This window comes from Protomyctophum parallelum (assembly GCF_964188405.1).
Source record: "Protomyctophum parallelum genome assembly, chromosome: 5".
In the NCBI taxonomy this organism is placed as follows: domain Eukaryota; kingdom Metazoa; phylum Chordata; class Actinopteri; order Myctophiformes; family Myctophidae; genus Protomyctophum; species Protomyctophum parallelum.
Window position 1 is genome coordinate 35371261 of NC_139702.1, and position 19873 is coordinate 35391133.

Consider the following 19873-nt stretch of genomic DNA (forward strand, 5'->3'; position numbering starts at 1 on the left):
GTCTTGAACAAAAAAATTAAGTCTGCTGCTTGATGCAGGAGAATATCTATTCTGATCAACTGCGACTGAAATGTTTAAATAGTCTAAATGTAGTCTAAATGTCTGTAAAGTGTCAACACAAGATCAAATTGGGTAATTCAAGTCCTAATCTGAAATCCATGGGCTCATGAAAGAATACTGTTATGATGAGGGAAGCTGCCAAAAACAAGCATTATGCATCTTGGCTGCCAATTAAGTTGATTTCTAAACTGATGATTTATCATTGCAGTGTGGTGGTGGTTACTATTTGTTTTCCCCTCACTCTATCTCTCCCTCTCTCTCCTTCAGCAGAGACCTGTTATGTTTCTGTTGTTTCAACTGAAATGCACAATTAAGGCATTGTCAATAAAATGTAAAGAAACTTTTAAAATGTTTAATTACAAGGATTGCTGTGTCAATGTAATAACTAACAACTGACACGATTTCTTTCTTTCTTTCTTTCTCATGTAAATTCAGTTCAACATATGACAGGTAGACGACTAGAGTAGGCTACGTGTTGGGGTCATGGTTGGGGTCTATTTTCTGGAAGATTCCAATGGACAGCTATTCTTAAAGGGATTGTGACATTAAAAAAAAGGTTTTGGAATTGTTCTTATTTTTTTTAGGTAATCTCAATTGCACCCAAAAAACATGAACTTTTAACATTCAGTAGATTTTCTGTGATCTGGGGTTTTCTGGCTCAAACGGATGCTCTGATTTGCCGGCAGATTGTGATGTAAGATCCTGCAAATCCCTGTCAATGGGATTTGCCAGCAGATGTCACTGTTTTCACTGTTTTGCCTGTTTTCATTGTAGAATGAAGAATGTAGAAAAAATAAAAATAAATGAAAATGAATGTCATAAAACCTTTAAAGGAGAGAACCAAATCTCAGCAAAGAAAGCGATCGATACTTCGTCTTACGGCGGTGCCGCTCGCTGAAAATTGCAAATCTACGTGCTCACAATACGGAGGAAGCGATGCCTTGTGAGCTTGTAGATCTGCAATTTTCAGTGCGCTGCACTGTCGAACATCCGAACATAAATCAGTGACTGTGGCTAAATTAATTGAATAGACAATTAAACATTTTACATCTTTACTGATAGACGTGATAATTCCGAATAATTACTGACGTTATCCCAGATTTACAGTGAATATGTGGATTATTACACGATTATATACAGTATATAAACGTGTAATAATCCACATATTACAGTGTGTGGAAAGGCGAGGTCCCTTTAAACAAGCCTGGCCCTGCCCTTTAATTTAGTCGACTCCCCCTTCGCGTAGTTTGACCCAGACGTCTTTTATAGTCGGCATAATAGAAATCACAGAGAAGGGCTCCCCGGCCGGCGGTAACATCTTTGGTTGCGCGTCTCTCTCTCGCCGAGTCGCCGCGTCAGAAGAACCCGATCCTTCTGATCAGTCCGTGCCCGGCGGTGAGTGTCTCTCCCCCGGCCATGCACCGGGTCAGCTCCTTGCTGCCTGTCCTCCTACTGTCGCTTCTGTCCCCGCGGTGGATCCGCGGCTACTTCACTGAGGAGCGGTGGAGCCCCGAGTCTCCGCTCCTCGCTCCCCGGGTTCTCATCGCGCTGGTGTGCCGCAACTCGGAGCACTCCCTGCCGCTGTTCCTCGGTGCCATAGAGCGCCTCAACTACCCGAAGGACCGCATCGCTCTGTGGTGAGTCCGTCGCATCTGTCTAGCCCCTCGTCGCAACACACAGGACATGTTGGTTGAACTTGAATAGTAAAACTGTTATTGCTGCCACAGCAGCTCAGGCAAGACAGGCAGTGTATTGCAGCACAGGGCAGGTAGAGAGGAGAGTAGAACGTCGTGCGTGCGCCCGCGTTTGTGTCCGTGCCTCGTGTACGCGCGCATCAGTTATCAACGGGTGAGCCATTTGATTTATTTAATATAATAGTATATCCAATGAGTGATATTGGGGTATGGCGGGGAATTTCATCACGCATTCCCTCTGGAGTGGGGAGGCCTGCTGGCGTGCGAGCAGAGACGTGTCCAAAAAGTTCCATTCAGCCACAGAGGCTTCTCTCTCTCATCGCCCCTTCTTCTTCCTCTTCATCCCCATTCCCCACCCCTTCTCTTCGCTCCCCTCCCTCTTCCCCTTCTTCTCCCTGCCATTCCCAAACAAACATACACGGTGTTGTTTAGGAAAGTTCGAGAAAGTGAAGTACATTCTTGGGAGCTGTAACGGTATTTCAGATTATGGTAATGGACCTGGCTATATAAACAGTTACAAGTTTATGTAGCCTATGTGACTGAGTAACAGTTAGTTACACAGTTGCATACTACTGTGTATTTTGTCTCCTTTAGGCCCCCTTGATGTTTCGGAATTCCAAGCTACAGTAGCTCGATTATGATATGATATCTATTTACGATGTAACTCAGTGACACAGCTATGTATGGAGGAGTCTTGTTTTTGAGGGGCGTCTATGTCCAGCTTTGAGAGTTTGTGTAAACACAAATATTTTATTTAACACAAACATTGAAGACAACAGTGAGGACGCAAATTGTGATTGGCCGGAAAGAGATGTAATGATGATAAGAGCGCCCCTCACTTCACATGGGTGTGATTTGTGTTTATTACTTATAGCAGGGGTCCTCAACTAGAAATGATGAAGGTCCACAAATATTTTTTTGAATAAGACCGAGGTCCGGTCCCATGCGCGGCGTCCATCGGAGAGCGGGGCTCTATGCCCGTTTAGTATGGTCAAGCCAAGCTTATACAAATCAGATCGCCTTCCACCCAACCAATAATGGGGTGCAGAGTACAGGCCCGAAGTGGAACTCCAAATCAGGCCGGGAGTTATACGCCCTGGCAGGCCACACTGCGCGCGCGCAAAGCGCGCGCCAGAATTTTGGGGGCCCTTGGGGGACATTTTGGGGGCCTTTGCAGCAATTTCACATGAGAAATGTACCATCTGATGTTATTTTATATTATTAACTTAAACTTTTTTTTTTGGGGTGGTCCGCAAAGAGGTGGTCCGCGGTCCGGTCGTGGACCGCGGTCCGCCAGTTGAGTACCCCTGACTTATAGTTACATCTATCTCTGTCTGCATTCAATTAAATCTTTATTACAGAGTCCTCATGGTCCAGATCACATACAGAGGAACAAAAGACAGTAAATAATAAAACAAATTAAAAATAGAAAAATTAAAATATACATATACATACATAGACAGTGCATATGCTCACAGCCTGTAGAGGCAGTTTCGCCAATGTCTCCAAATCATGGAAGATAACCTATTAGACCTCTTCACAGGGTTGGTTAACAACCTGATGACACAGTTGTCAGACTCCTCTAGTCGACACATGAATGTGTACATTACGTTTCTTAGAAGGGCTTGACAGGTATACGGCACCCCCAAGTTCACAAACAGCTGACTGGCACTGTGCCATCTTGGTGCCCTCACTAGTAATCGTAATGCATCATTATATGCAACCTTAAGTTTATGCATGCTACTCACCTTGTAGTTACTCCACAGGTGAGCAGTATATACAATAGTGTACAGAAAGCTTTAAACAGTGATACCTTAACATTTAACCTTAACATCAGCAATTATGAAATGTCCTCATTAAAATGTTTGCCTGGTCATACAATTTGCACCTTTGTATATGAATGTCTTTATCATCTGTGAGGTCATCAGAGATATAGTGCCCAAGGTACTTAATCTCACTGCAGACAAAGAGAATGTTATCGCTGAGAATAAAGTTAGGAAAAACTGCCTTTTTATCCTCTTTACTTTGCACAATCAGGATGCTACTCTTCTTGGCATGTCTGTACGTACGTGTGTAATCCACGTAACTCGAGAACCGTTCGCCCCACCGACTTCAAATTCAACACATGCGTTCCACCCCACCACAGGGGGTGTAGTGCCCGGTGTCGAGTCGGTCGGACCCGCGGTTGTCCAGAACCGCACTAAAAAGGCCTCTGCCCGGGCTCTGGACACGGGCCCCCTACCCATAGTGTCCATATATGGAGCTGGCCTGTTCTGACATCATTCTGACATCTGCATAGACTCCATATCATGCCTGACAAAGAACTCCATATATGGGCATATAAGGGACACAGACAAAATATCTGGGTGGGGCATGAATTTCCAACTTGCATCGTTCCCAGTAGGCCAGTGCCCAACGGGCACCGCTGTAGAGGCTCCAATGCATAATATGTGGGCATGCATTTCCAACTTGCATTGTTCCCAGTAGGCCAGTGCCCAACAGGCACCGCTGTAGTAGCCTGGTTAATAAACCAGACTAATATCGCACGGATCCGCGGGATATTAGTCTGGGGAGGCTCAGCTTGGATTTCATTTCCAGGGAAACATTTTCTCTTTGACGCAATTGGTCAGAGCTACTGTCAGTCTCAAGCATTGAACGTCACTGTACCAAAGCCCGCCCATATTGCATACCGTGTCCCTATTGGGCGCACACGTTTTCGTGTGTAGAAAATGGGCGTACAATTGAGCCTCTCCAGACCGAAATCCGCCGGTAGGCAATTTTTTTTTGCCAACGGCTGATTCGGTCTGGTTTATTAACCAGGCTACCGCTGTAGAGGCCCACCCACATGCACTGCTCTAGTTTGATTTAAACATGCCTGAAAGCCCTATATAATTTTCTCTAATGTTTATACTGTAGGCCCGAGGCCATCATTTCATCAACAGACTGATGATGGCCAGTACACTGGAATGTCTTGAGTAAATTATGAGGTTATTCAAATCGCACTGCCTGAGTTGCTATACCCTCTTGTTGGAAACAGCTTGAATTTAGATTTAGTTTAGATTAGATTTATAGCATGTGTTTCTCTCTCTGCACATACTTACATTAAAGAGAGTGTGATATTTAAGTGTGATATTTAAGTGATATTTCCTTGCTTTTAGTATAAGTACATCTTTATATTTACATGTTCAGGCCGGGATACCAATTTTATCCAATTCCACAGAGGTGCAATGTTTTACTTCAAACACCAGACTACAGTATTGAAAAAAGAAAAAAAAAAGAAAACTTACTGTATGGAAATGAATATTATTATATTACAAGTGAGTTTCTATGGCCATCTGCTGATGTCTGTACTGTAGCTCTGTGATAAAGATGGATCTGGCTAGGTAATACACACACACACACACACACACACACACACACACACACACACACACACACACACACACACACACACACACACACACACATGTTATAGTGTGCTGCATGATGCTGCAGGGCTTGTAGACTTGTGGCGCTCACCTTCCCATGAGAATATATTTCATACCTTAAATCATACTCTTTCATCTGTCTCTCTGTCTTCCCCCAGCTATTCTTTTATCATCATGGCGTGGTGCCATCATTTCATGCTATAAATCTCTTTCACTCACTACTATCACTCTGACTGAGAGGGAGGGAGAGAGAAAGATAGAAAGATGGATCTTCTCACATATAGGTGATTGTCCAGTATTCCCATGTTACAGCACCACAGCCAGATGCTAAACCAATACCTGCAGCACGCTGGCTGCCAAACAGTCAGCATATATTCAGGGCTGGAGCCATTTCTGAGTGATTCATACTTTGTCGTAAGATTGGGCAAATAACTCGATGTGTGGTGTTTTTAGTAGAAAATCAGGTATTTGCAGTGAGCTACACAGGTATATGGGGAAATATAAAGTGGGCTTTACTCGTTCTCTTTCTCGCTTTCTACCCCCCGCTCTCTATCACTCTTGTTCTCTTACACACATATCTAGCAGTACTGAGAGAGCTCTTATGATAACACAGACAGCAAAGAAAGAACAGCCCCTCCCACACACACACACCCCTTTGTCCTTTGTTCATCTCTGTTCACGCTTAATTTGCAATGATGACAGCCCCACGAAAGCAATGAAAAGCCCCGAATATCATCCCATAATTCTGAACAAATTTCTCCCATTGTTTGTGGCACACCTGATAAAGGTGCATGCTAATAGGCCTATTTGTGATTTATACTTAACCCCCCAATGCAACGCTTTGTTTTCAAGTGTTGCACACATACGTCAGTACCAAAGTTATATGAAAATGTGTATGGCAAATTACCCGAAAACCTACTTGAGCTGGTCATTTTAAAAGTACTTTTCTTAAGTCCAAAAAGTGTGGGCACCCCTGGTATACAAAGTCCTTGTTGTTCTTTGAGCCAGACTGGGTTTCCGTTGCATTGATACTGTCTGTTTGTCTGTCTGTCTTTTATCCTTTTCCATTTGTTGTGTCTCTCTCCCCCCATCACTGCATTTGCCTTATTTTTGTCCACAGGGTGGCAACAGACCACAACATAGATAACACCACAGCCATCCTGAGAGACTGGCTCATTAACGTGCAGAACTTCTACCACTATGTGGAATGGAGACCGCTAGAAGAGCCCAGGTGAAGTAGAGTAATAATAAGAGTACATACACACACCCACACACACACACCCACACACACACACACACACACACACACACACACATACATACATACTGTACATACATACAAACATACATACATACATACATACATACATACATACAATGTCCTTTTTTATATCCATTTTACCATTGGGTTTTAGAGTATGGTTTAGGTATGCGGTCTAGCTTAAACTTGGACTCAGGGGGGTGGACGCCTCTGCCTTGCATAGTCCCCAGTGAATAGGCAGTTGGCCCTTCACTGGTAACCCTATTTTGGACTCATTTTAAATATATGAAGGTATTGCGGGCAGGGATCTTTACCAAAAAGCCCCCCCTTTTAAAATACATACACACATACATACCTACATACATACATTTCAGAAGTTTTAGCAGTTTTTAATAAGGACCCACTTTTAGGCCAGTGCACCAGAGCAAACTCTTGCCTTTTTTAAACCCTACCCATTTTAACCAAATACATACATACATACATACATACATACATAGTACTCATGAGTCATGACACATTTTAATATTCTATTTGTGCTCATTTTACTCCCCTTTCTAAAAACTCTTAATTTGTTGATGTCTAATGAATGTGACCTACACTATTCTGAGCAACCCACCAGTTCATACTCATACTGTATCTTTACTGTAAATGTTGTGTTTGTGCATTCCTCAGCGGATATGATGATGAGGACGGGCCAAAACAATGGACTAATCTTCGCTATGAACAGGTTATGAAGCTTCGTCAGGCAGCACTGGACACTGCCCGTGAGATATGGGCAGACTACTTCCTGGTGCGTCAAAACTATAACCTATATCCTATTTAATTTTTCAAATTTAACCTTTTTAATGTGCTCTGAAGAAGGCTACTGTCGAAACGCGTCAGCGTTAGCGTTCTCAAATAAACATGAGAATTGCATCTGAGCCAGTCTTGGATCTTTTATTTTGGAGTGCCACTTTTTCCACTTAGTTGGTTTATGAGTTATTATATTTATGGCATTAGATTACTCAGTGATAGTATATATTGCAAATAATAACTGAGCAAATCCTGCAAAGCAGACCAAAACAAATACAGAACAAATGCCGAAGAATATACTGTATGACTCAGCAATGTGTCAGATTTAGATCATGGTTTTATTGTTATGCACTTACAGTACAAGACAGCTATGGCAACAGTCCAGACACTTAAATTCTTGTTCCTAGAGGCTCCTCCACAGTGTAGACAAAATAGATAAGAAGATCAAAATAGTCATAACTAGAAAAGTGCACTCCTTGGCACGCTGATCTCTGCCAGGCCTGGTTGCCTACCCAGGGGGCTGTGTCAGTCATGGGGTAAAAGGTACAAAGATGCTGTGGGGGAAATAGAGTTTGTTTGTGGTGATTTTGGAAGTGCGCTCTATAGAGGAGGCAATAGGATACTGCAATCACATCCAATTCAAAGTCCAGGTGCAGAACAAACAGAAGATCAACAAACAAATAATATAAAAATATAGCTAGGTCTGCAGTCTCCGAACACTTTGTTGTGCAAAACAATGTTTTCTTACGTTGAGCACAGTACACAATGTATGTATAGTATTAAACCATTGACTTTATTCATATTTATGCCCCTCAACCAATCAATTCCATATGATTGGATGTTGCATTCAGGAGAAAACTTTGACTGATAATTGAAATCGCAAATAAAATGGCCTCTCTATAAGCGTAGATTGTGAGACTGTAATCCTTTTCTATATACATATAATTTGCATGACTATACCTGTATACTGTACAGTATATATATATTATAAATATCTTGGTCACATGCAGTACAACTGAATACTCACTGTGGATGCACACATGCATGTGTGATGGTATCGTCCACATCTGTGGACTGCTGTGTTCTTACAGTCAGTAAAATAACTAAACAAAGTAAACCTGTTACGGTACACTGTGTATATTAACCGCATGATCAACACATTGTAAACAACAGCAAAAGCTTTAAGTGAAATAGAAAATAGTAGCATGAGTATTTAAAAATAAAAGTTACAACGTGACTTTTGGCCTAAGGGTGTTACTAGTCTAGACGTAATGGCAACCAAAATGAGTCAGATCTGGGGCGAATGAAGGTGCACAGCAAAGTACGTGGTTTATCTCTGCTGCCGTGCCAAATAGTGAGAAAGCATGAAAGTTAAAAGGTGCCAGGATATAGATTTATCTGCCTAGATTTAGGCAGATAATATGCTGTAGGCATTTAGCAGGGTTTTCCATGTGAAGAGTAACAACTAAACTGAAATGAATTGGAGCGAACATTATGGCTGAAGAAACTATCAGTTGACCGTAAACATAATGACTAAGCTGTCGACTTCATTCAAACAGTGCTTATTTTTGGTGGTAAAAAATAAGACAAACATGAGGTTGGGTTGAACCACTGGAAAAACGCAGATTCTCTGGACACTGAACAGTGGTCTTCCTAAATACATAGATGCCAGAATAGAGAATAGCTCACTGCACATGTAAATACAGCCAGCTGGGTCAATGGGTCATGTCAAATAGTAGGTTGTTTAATTAGAAGGAATAGTTTCGTTGTGCCCAGTGTGCTCTGTGATCAAGCCATGTTGTATGTTATGTAATTCCCTCAGTGGTTGGTGGTGGTATATTTTACTGCATGCTGCATTTGTGCACATGCGTATGTGTGTGTGTGTTGCACACATTGATCCGTTTACCTCTGTCCTACATGTTAGGTGGCTGATTGTGACAATCTGCTGACCAATGAGGATGTGTTGTGGATGCTGATGAATGAGAACAAAACCATCGTAGCTCCCATGTTGGAGTCCAGAGCTGCTTACTCCAACTACTGGTGTGGCATGACTTCACAGGTAACATGCATTGTATTTTTTTAGAGCTGGGACTCGATTAAAATAATTAATCTAATTAATCAGAGGCTTTGCGATTAATTAATCTAGATTAATCGCATTTTAATCACATATCATTACTTGACCGAGAACAGTGAGAAAGCAATTTTTTCAAATGGATTTTGGTATACTAGTGAATCAATGAATAGTGAATACATAAGTTTAAGCAATAAAACATTGTTTTTGTAGTAATAGGGGTAATAATTCTTTATTGAATAATTGCACACAACTGTGCTGTAATCCACGCTACCATCGGATAGCCTTTTAAATCCTATTTCCAATCCACGGGGACAAGCAAAGTGATCTCAGCAGCTTCCCCCAGTCTGGTGAACTGTCTGCGGTTTCTGGTGGTGTTATTGTCTGAAGAGGACACGGACACTTGGTGCGCAGGTCCGTCTGAAAACTGTCCAGTGACAACGTTCCGCGGTGAAAAAAATAGTGCGATTAAAATGCGTTATTTTTTTTAATGCATACATTTTTCTGTAGTTAATTAATCGTAATTAATCGCAATTAGTCCCGGCCCTTTTTTTTGCGTTGTTCACCATGTACACATGCTTTAACCCATTCTGACCTGAGATCAGATTCATACGAGGTTTTCCACTGGACACACACTGGTCTGATGAACCCATTCTGACCTGAGATCAGATTCTAAAAATGTCAGTCGTTCTTCGATTTTTCAAAAATAGCAGACCTACAAGCTCGTATCGCGCCACTCGGTGGCGCGATACGAGCTTGTAGATCTGCTATTTTTCAATAGCTAAAGCATAACATGATGCTGACACCAAAATGGGTGCCCGTTCAGAATGGGTTAAAGCAGGGGTGTTCAACGTATTATTATTAAGTTACAGGTATGGTGTGAGCGATATGAAGTGGGAGATTACCATAATGACATCATATTCCATCATATTCAAGGGCCTTTGGAGAGAAATGAGACAGTCACTTAGTTTAGACACGGCAGTGTGTGTGTGTGTGTGTGTGTGTGTGTGTGTGTGTGTGTGTGTGTGTGTGTGTGTGTGTGTGTGTGTGTGTGTGTGTGTGTGTGTGTGTGTGTGTGTGTGTGTGTGTGCGCGTGTGTGTGTGTGTGAGTGTGAGAGAGTGTACTTCCACATTCTGTGTCACTGTCTGTTCCCCTCTAATAATAAGTGCTTATCTCTGCAACTCTCGGTTGTCCCGCTGGTGCTCGTTGATGCTCGTTAATGTAAAGGCAATTATGTTTGTTTATCAAATAAGTCTACATCTATTCTAAGGAAGCATATACCTGTATAGACATACAGTATATTATCCTGCACATTTAAATTACTGTGCCCCCAACACACAATCATCCTAAGGTCTAGTTGAATACCCCGTTTTATTCCAAAATGGGAGATTTACCATATCACATACTCTAGATTAGACTACTACTCTAATCATAGAGAAACAGTAAAGTAATATTCTGACGGTGTGTTGGTCCAACTCGCCACATTACTAACCTTATCCCTAACCCTAACCGCACCCAAAGCCATGTAGTCGGAGTAACGGGTAGTCGCAGTCCCGCAAAAAGATGCATGACAGTGTGCAATCAAACTCTTATGATATCCTTGAGGAAAATATAAGTATCACTTGCAGAATATGGAAAGGGCCCCATCGCTATGTAGGTTCTCTGTGTGAATGCTGGTTGCCCCACTTTTATTCATGTAAACATGAGTTACAGTAGGCTACATGCATCTTGGGACATGTCTACATTTATTTCTAAATAAAAGACTGCATGTTAAAGTGTGAACTTTCTCTTTAAGACACGTCTTTGTTTGTGTGCATTACCTGCAGGGTTACTACAAGCGTACGGCAGCCTACATGCCCATTCGTAAGCAGGAGCGTCTGGGTTGTTTTGCTGTACCAATGGTCCACTCCACCTTCTTGGTCGACCTGCGTAAAGAGGCCGCCCAGCAGCTTGCCTTTTACCCTCCTCACCCAGAGTACAACTGGGCCCTGGATGATGTCATCGTCTTTGCATACTCAGCGCGCATGGCAGGTGATGGGAGTGGAAGGGAGGGACGCTTGCTTGTTGCTCGTACATTTTGTACCTGTATGTTTCCGTGCATGAATGCATGTCTTTGCTGAGGTGCGTTAACCTGCTGTCTGGCCTTTGTCTTTCTTTGTCAGATGTACAGATGTATGTATGCAACAGAGAAACCTATGGGTATTTCCCAGTCCCAATACGCTCCCATAATACCTTGCAGGATGAGGCAGAGAGCTTCTTGCACGCACATTTGGAGATCATGGGTGAGTGAGGTGTTCAGATAATATCAGAACTGTGACGAATATGTCCCTGAATCTCACAGTTGACCTCTTCTGTATACATAAGATCACATATCTGACCTACAGTATGATCACAGACACAGACTCAGTGATCAGGAAGATATCAACTCCTCCGTTTCTCTCTTGCAGTGAATAATCCCCCATTGGAACCATCCAGTTTTCTGTCTGTTCCTCCCAAAAAGGCAGACAAGTTGGGTTTTGATGAGGTAAGCTGTTTTGTACAGACCCACATACATTCACATTCACACGTACTGTATCAGCCAAATGCTCAAACAGGAGAAAAACATTCCTGGATCCTTCTCATGAAATTTAGTCAACAACCACAAATTACCCAGAATATCAAAACCCTCTTCTGGCAACTTCAGGCAAAACAAGGAACCGCCCGACTGTGCAGTAACATCTGCCATCAATTTCACACTCACGTTTTCAGTGCTGCAACACCTTTTCTTGCATACTTTTCAAATGCCACATGCTTTTCAATTTCTGCTCGTTGTTTTCATTCCTCATGCTCCAAATGCAACGTAAGCATCTCTTGTTGCTCAAATGTCAAATTACTGGTTGGCAAAAACAAAACCTATGAGGTTAAAAAAGCTATGAGGTGTGTCAATCAGTGTGTCAGCAGATGGATGTGTGCTTGGATGATGAATGCAAACTGGGGTATACTATAATGCTAATCTGAAGCTCTTTGCACTCAAGTCTGAAGCAATTTTGTATTAGCCTATTAGTTTTTAACACATTTGGTGAAAACAAATGTTGGCCTCGAACTGGGTTAGATTGGGGAAAACAAAATGACGCAGCCATTTGTCAGACAGCAATTTATTTTAATTTCGCTGTAGGTGTTCTGTTCAGGAGGTCATCTCATTGTGGAAAGACTCTGTGAGTGCAATGGGCTCAATAAGTGGCAGAAGCTGTGTGAATTGGAACAGCCAGGTCTTAAATACCCCTGGGAAACTGGCCAGGTGCTCCCAGTTGCGCTGATTACAGTCCACCAGGGAACTGCAGCAGTATGGGGACAGGAACCAGTGCATGGCTTTTAAAATCAGTTGAAAAAAAGGCAGGCACGCCATAAGCATGCGAGTGCCCACACTGTGCATCCAATGATTGAGCATGCCGCCCGAGTTGGCAAGCTATGGTAGATAGTAGAAGTTATTATGTGAAACAATTTGGGATGACACCGGGTCTGGCCGATATTGATGGGTCTGGCCGATATTGATTATCTGATATAATCAATTGTTTTTACAGACGATAAACAATATAAACCAATGTCGATATGATCTCATTCTTAGTCATTAGCCCATTCTGAAAAAGGCTTAATAAACACTGAATTTGAAAAAGCAATGTATCTTTATTCCAAAACTATTTATTGAAATGTCGGCCCATATCCCAACATAAACGGCTTGAATGTCGTATTTTTATTGGAAAACGTTCCACTTCCAACTTGTTGACACTGGCCTTCATCATCACAAAAGGCTTTTTCAGGCTTTAAAAAAATATATCAACGTAATTATTATACAATATCGGCTAAAACCAATACTCCTACTGAAGCAGGAGGGCCGTCACATACAGTATGATACTGTGTACATCATCATCTCCAGTTTTACTTGTGTGTGTTTAGGTATTCATGATAAACCTGGTACGGAGAGTGGACCGGCGTGAACGAATGCTAAGATCATTATACGAGCAAGAACTCAGCTGTAAGGTCATTGCTGCTGTGGATGGCAAGTACGTTTTTCATCTTTACTTACCATCTCCCCTCATTTCTCTCTTCTCTCATATCATATATTTGGAAAAACAGGGCTATGCCGATAACAAGGTAAATACATACAGTATAAAGGTATGAAATTAATTATGTACTGGCCATATATGGAGCATGTCTTGTGTACAGGGTTTGATGAGGTCAGATCAACATATGGAATGTCAGAACAGGTCAACTCCATATATGGAGATCTAAGGGTGGCCCAGGTAGGGCTGGGCCTTAATTTTCGGGCCTGTTGAGAACCCGTCTACAGTTTAAATGGACAGGTATCAGTCAAAAGGGAGACATCGAAGAGGAAGGATGGATGGGGAAGGATCAACATATGGAATGTCATAACAGGTCAGCTCCATATATGGAGATCTAAGGGTTCGTGGTTTGAGGTCAGATGTAGAGTTGCTGGCCAATATTGATGACATCAGGGATCTCCATACCATGTCACGTGATGTCACAAATACACAATATGGTCATGCCTGGGGTGACGGACCAACCAACCAACCAACTGACGTGAAATGCATGTTTTCATAGTAAATGCGACCTGCGATCACAACTAATACTGAAAACAACCTTTTGACCTTTCGAGTGTATAATGTTAGATGTTTCTGCCCTTACTACCCCTGAGGAAACATTACTCCACAGCCCTGTTTAATAGATGGTTTCTTTCTATATTCAGTGTTTTGTGACAAATCAAATTTCAATGCAGTCCAGCCAGAACAAAGGCCATATATGACATCACTCTATTCACCTTCATTGTGCGCTGTACAAGATTGAACCAAGTCTATACTGTACATTATTTCTGATATTTGTCAAAAAGTCATAAAGAATGACTAACTTGGCATAGATAGTACCACCATTTTTGCTCTCACATCATAGTTGTGAGTGTGGGCTACCCCACCCTGTATGATGTAAGAGCAAAATGACTGCCATGTGAATATTACCTGTCACTCCTACATACCATTTTCACAGTCCTCAAATTAACTTGCATTACTTACATCTCCTACACCTTCCTCACCTCATTGCCTGGTTTTCCACTTGGCTTTTCGCAGGGCCCTGAATAAAAGTGACATCGAGACAATGGGTATTGCGATGCTACCAGGCTACAAGGACCCCTACCACGGTCGACCGCTCTCCAAAGGGGAGCTTGGCTGCTTCCTCTCCCATTACAACATATGGAAGGAGGTGAGCTGCTCAGGCAAGCCACAAGCTTCTTGGCATACCTTTTTGTTTTGACCCCATTGAAAATAAAATGGAAAACTAGCAAAAATATCATGTTTGTGAGAGCAATTTGGCAATACTAATGCAGACGTATATATATATTAAGGAACATACCAATATTGATAGTGAAAGAAGCTCTGTGATCAACTTAAGTTTAGATGGTATGGCAAATGTTTTGTCTGTGTATATAGATTGTAGATCGTGGTCTCCACACCTCATTGGTCATAGAAGATGACCTTCGCTTCGAGGTGTTCTTCAAACGACGTCTCCAAAACCTGTTGTATGAGGTGACCACGCACAAACTGGACTGGGACCTCATGTGAGTGTCGCCCTCAAAAGCAGACGCCCATACTTGCAAGGGAAGACTTGATTATTTCTGTAGTAGCGTTAGCTGTCTTCATGGTTCTGCCTGCCTGCATGTCTCTTGATAAGGCTCTGTTTTTAACTCTTCAACACAGTTACATTGGGAGGAAGCGGATGCAAGTGGAGCACCCGGAAAAATCTGTTCCAAAAATACGCAATCTGGTGGAGGCAGATTATTCCTACTGGACTCTGGGTTATATGATAACATTACAAGGTGCCCAGAAGCTCCTTCGGGCGGAGCCCCTGTTGAAGTTGCTTCCGGTGGATGAGTTCCTTCCTGTTATGTTCAATAAACATCCTGTGTGAGTCCACCCACTCTCTGCTCTTCCTCTTTTTCTACCGCTTTATATATCATTTTCAATTTAGTTTTTGCGTCTTTATTCCTCCGTTATTCCTTATCCTTTCAGTTTTTTCTTTCTTAACTCAACTAACAGACTTGTCTCTTTCACCAGATCGGAGTACATGGAACACTTTGAGCAGCGGGACCTGCGCGCGTTCTCTGCCGAGCCGCTCCTGGTGTATCCAACCCACTACACAGGAGACGACGGCTACATCAGCGACACAGAGACCTCTGTAGTCTGGGACAACGAGTCGGTCCACACAGACTGGGACCGAGCCAAGTCCAGGAAGACCCAGGAGCAGGAGGTGCTGAGCTCCGAGGCTCAGAACTCTGACGTCCTGCAGTCTGAACTGGAAAATATGAGTGCACGGGATGAGCTGTGATGAAGGGGGAGGGGGGGCACTGGCAGATAGAAATTGGGATAGGAATAGAAAAAGCTGTGATAAAGCGGGATTAGAAGGGATGTGCTGTAATTTAGGGGTACAAGGGTTTAGGACAGGGGGTAAATTAATGAAATGTTGGTAGCAGAGGGACACAGGGTTATATGAGGGACAAACAAATGATTGTCAAGAGGAATTTCCTTATGCCTAACCAAGAGGACGTTTGAGTAGAGTTAATTCTTGAAGAGTCAGCTAACACATTTTCTTTTATTTATTGCTTCTCTTATGTCTTTTGACTAATGGGGCTTTCAGACACAATAGGACAGTGGCACGACTGCGCAATTAACCCATTATTTCCAATATGGAAGGCAAAATGGAGGAAATGATAACGTGTGTGTCTGAATTTCCTCAAGTATATGACATAACATATGACATATGTTTGTTTGTATTAAGACCTCAGGAGAAAATCATATCTTGGAAACATTGTTTCCATCCAAGAAGTAAGGCATGTCAAATATGTTTTAACAGTCGTTAAACAGGGTTTGCCTTAGACTTACAAGTCTGTCTCTAACTCAATACACTTCGCTCAACATTGCAGAACCTATATGATTTGTTTCCAAAGCAATAAGTGTAGTTATTGTTAGCCGTTGTTCTCGCCACCATTGTAGCAACTACCTTGCATTTACAGTAGGATTCCCTATGATTGGCAAAGATCTCCGTTCGTCTGGCTTCACAAGACCAGGTTAGCCTACAGTGTATATATGGTAAACAAACTTATCATAGATTTGTTATGTGTTCCCTGTGATAGCTCTACACACCCATTAAAGTGTCTTAATTGAGGTAATGCGGTAAAGACGTACTGTATAATTATCATACAGAACATTTTATTAGGTAGTAGTCCCACTAAAAGTTTAGAAAACTGCTTATTTTGCTCTGTCCTCCGCAACTCCCCCAAAGTGTGTGCTGTATAGCGTGTCGTGTCTGAAAGGGCCTTGAGGCCTGAAACATTTGATGTCTTTTAGCCCCTTCCAGTCCATGTTGTCGTCACAATACATAGTACATTCCAATTGATTTATTTTTCTTTTAAAGAAAAATGATATGAAGCAAAGATATTTTTGAACGTGCAATATTTTCTTCCTTGTAATGATTACATTGTCACCAAAGTTCAGCTAATTACTAAAACCGTATAACTTATATGTCCATATTGTGTGTAGACTACACATTCATATTGACTATCAACTTCATCAGTTCCTGTGAGTATAGCGTTTTTGAGTGGTGCAACCACCAAGGAACAGCAATGTCCGTGTTCATGTGTCTGTGCACCTATGTGTCCGTGTGACGTTAATGAGCACGAGTATGACTATTAGTACCAGTAGGGGCGCTGTTGTGCCAGAAACAGAGAGAGAGAGAGAGTGCTGCACTGTCGCCTGCTAATGAGAAAAACAACAAAAAAAAGAAAGCAGATTCTGCAGGACGGCAGTAGCTCAGGAGGTAGAGTGATGGAACTAGAAGGTATACCGGTTCGATCCCCGGATCCTCCTGTCTCCTTGTCGAAGTGTCCTTGAGCAAGACTCGTAATTCCGACGGCGCATTAGTCCGTCAACGTGCCGGGTTAGTGTTAGGGACAGGGTTAGTGATGGGGCGAATCGGACCAACGTGCCGTCGGAATAATTTTGCACCATCGGTTGGTGGCCTCTGCCATCAGTGTGTAAATGGGTGAATATAATGCCTATTGTTAATCGCTTTGGATAAAGTATATAGAAATGCAGCCCAATACCCTGTGCAGTAGGCCTACCGGTATATGGATCTTATGGGAAAGTGAAAAGGCTGCATTAATGAATTTGAAACAAGATCGATAGGTCACCAATGACATTGTAACACGAGTGATGCGGTGACAATGTCAAATATAAGCCATTTTTAAATACTCACAATCTGATTTACTCACATTAATTTATCATACAGTATGTGTAAAAGACAAGTGCTCAGCTGGACTATGCTTCCTATGTCCGCAAGGGCCATCTGTCTTCACTGACCTACTGAATTAAATCTTACCACCCTGGTGCATTGGCACGCAATAGCTCTCTCTCTTGTAAGATTAGTCTAAACAGAAAAATGTTGATGCCTACATTAATTAATTAATTAATATTGGCATGAAATTAAAGAAAGTGAAAATCACCTTGAATGAGGCCCCGTAGAGAATGCTGTATAGTATATAGTACAGTTGACAGTAACAAATGTTGTCACTTTTCAGTGGTTGCCTCAGGCAGCACAATCCTCAGATGAATAGTACATTTCACCTTTTCTATTTTTTCACACTACCAGCAATCTGTCACCAAACTGGATGAGTCTTCTAAGCTCTATAATGAGAGTGAAAGTAGAGAGAAGAGAACTCACTCACAGAGATAATAGGAACATATTGGCAATATTTGTAGTTCAATACAATCCAAGAAGAAGTTCATTATCCATTAAAACATTTTTGATGTGGTGGTTGTACCTTCCTACTGTATGGTTGATTCACCACACTGTTTTCTTTCAAGGAGTTATTTGATAATGTATGTACATTATTTTTATACAGAGATAATAGTTCATCAATAGGACACAATTCATAGGTATTTTATGCTAAAAAAATCCACATTCATTGACATTGCAAATATTAACTTTTTGAACAATGTTTCCTCCCAAGCTAAATATTGCCATTAACCAAAATGAATGGCACATTAGTTGCATTTTGTTTGTTGAAGTATAGCTTCAACAATAATGTAATCTTCCTAACATTTCTAACACATTGAGTCACTTTTTAAGTTGTGCCTACCAAAGAATAAATTACTTTTGTAATGAAAGGGTTGTTTGGTAATGTCATTTTACAGTCATTTAGCTTATCCAAAAACGGAATGTACATTTACGATAGATAGCCCTGCATAGCTCAGTTAAAAGTACAGTACATTGGGCCCTATATACTGTAGAATAGATGATACTGATGCACAGTGGCACATAATGTATTATACACATGGAATGCATATCAAGTGCTACCAAAATATCTGTTGTGTTGTAGTTCTGGATATAGGCTACTGTAAGTGGTCTAAGCGCAATGGCTTTTAAAGTTTTGTCACCGTACATAAGATATAGCAATGCACCTCCTCAGACCAAAGTGAGGGACGTGCAGATGCAGACCAAACTGGTCTTTAGTTTAACCCTGTCCAATTTACGGGTATATAATTCCAGCAGGAACAATCATAATGATAAAATATCAAAGTGAGCCTTCTCAATGTCGTATATGTCACTGTATTTCTCCAAGGATATGGACAGTCTCCTTCTCTGTGCCCAGTGCCCACTGCTGCATGCCTTGCTTGTATGCTGAGCGTAGTTATACTTCATTCATTTTGTCCTCCACCATTCACTCAAACTTCATCACCTTCATAGTAGCATGACACCATCTTCCCACACGTCTTGTCCTTTCGCTGATGTTGTGTTCACTGCACACCTGCTCTGTCCTTCCTTGGCATGCTCACAAAGGACTTTGTTATCCAAAGGATAAACGATACAACATGCAAGCTCACTCAAATATGCAGGTCTTCTTTTCTGACTATAACGTAAACAGCAGATGTACTGTAAGGAGTTGATTCTGCCATTTCAGATGAATGGTATTTTGTTGTAGATTTAATGAGAAGCCATATCTTGCTTGCTTTCCTGTGTGTGTGTGTGTGTGTGTGTGTGTGTGTGTGTGTGTGTGTGTGTGTGTGTGTGTGTGTGTGTGTGTGTGTGTGTGTGTGTGTGTGTGTGTGTGTGTGTGTGTGTGTGTGTGTGTGTGCGCGTGTGAGTGTGCGTGTGTGTGCGTGTGCGTGCGCACGTGCGCTTACATGACAGGACAATGCTCATAAACTCATGTGACCACCACAAGCACTGCCCATCAATAGGGTCACCAACTACACTGTAGGCTCTACAGTCTATCTACACATACAGTATCGCTTAAAGTGATTTGCATTTTTTTTTCTTTTTCTTTTTTTTTTACAATTTTATTTATACATTTTCAGGTTTAAAGACAAGACATACTTTACAAACAATCACATCACACACACATATACAGTTTATACAAACACATAAACCCTTCCCACCCCCCCATTCAAAGGAAAGAAAAAGGAAAAATAATACATTTAGCACAAACGAAACATACACAAATGAAAGTAATACTATACAATA

At 41.8% G+C, this 19873-nt stretch overlaps 1 protein-coding gene across 1 annotated transcript; it reads left to right on the top strand.

Moving 5' to 3' along the window:
* Positions 1–1427: 1427 nt before the first annotated feature.
* On the top strand, positions 1428–18516 carry LOC310858943 (procollagen galactosyltransferase 1-like). Its single transcript, XM_083765250.1, has 12 exons — positions 1428–1697; positions 6303–6413; positions 7116–7233; positions 9160–9294; positions 11134–11338; positions 11470–11589; positions 11755–11831; positions 13241–13347; positions 14425–14557; positions 14785–14912; positions 15052–15258; positions 15409–18516. Exons 1-12 carry the CDS (start codon positions 1477–1479, stop codon positions 15677–15679), a joined length of 1833 nt encoding a protein of 610 aa, XP_083621376.1. The 5' UTR covers positions 1428–1476; the 3' UTR covers positions 15680–18516.
* The last annotated feature ends 1357 nt before the right edge of the window (positions 18517–19873 follow it).

Bases quoted from the DNA above. Each gene is read 5' to 3' on its own strand.
- LOC310858943 (XM_083765250.1), top strand. From the start codon at position 1,477: ATGCACCGGGTCAGCTCCTTGCTGCCTGTCCTCCTACTGTCGCTTCTG. The intron at 11,339-11,469 runs GTGATGGGAGTG...TTTCTTTGTCAG, and splicing joins ATACTCAGCGCGCATGGCAG to ATGTACAGATGTATGTATGC. The intron at 14,913-15,051 runs GTGAGTGTCGCC...TCTTCAACACAG, and splicing joins AAACTGGACTGGGACCTCAT to TTACATTGGGAGGAAGCGGA.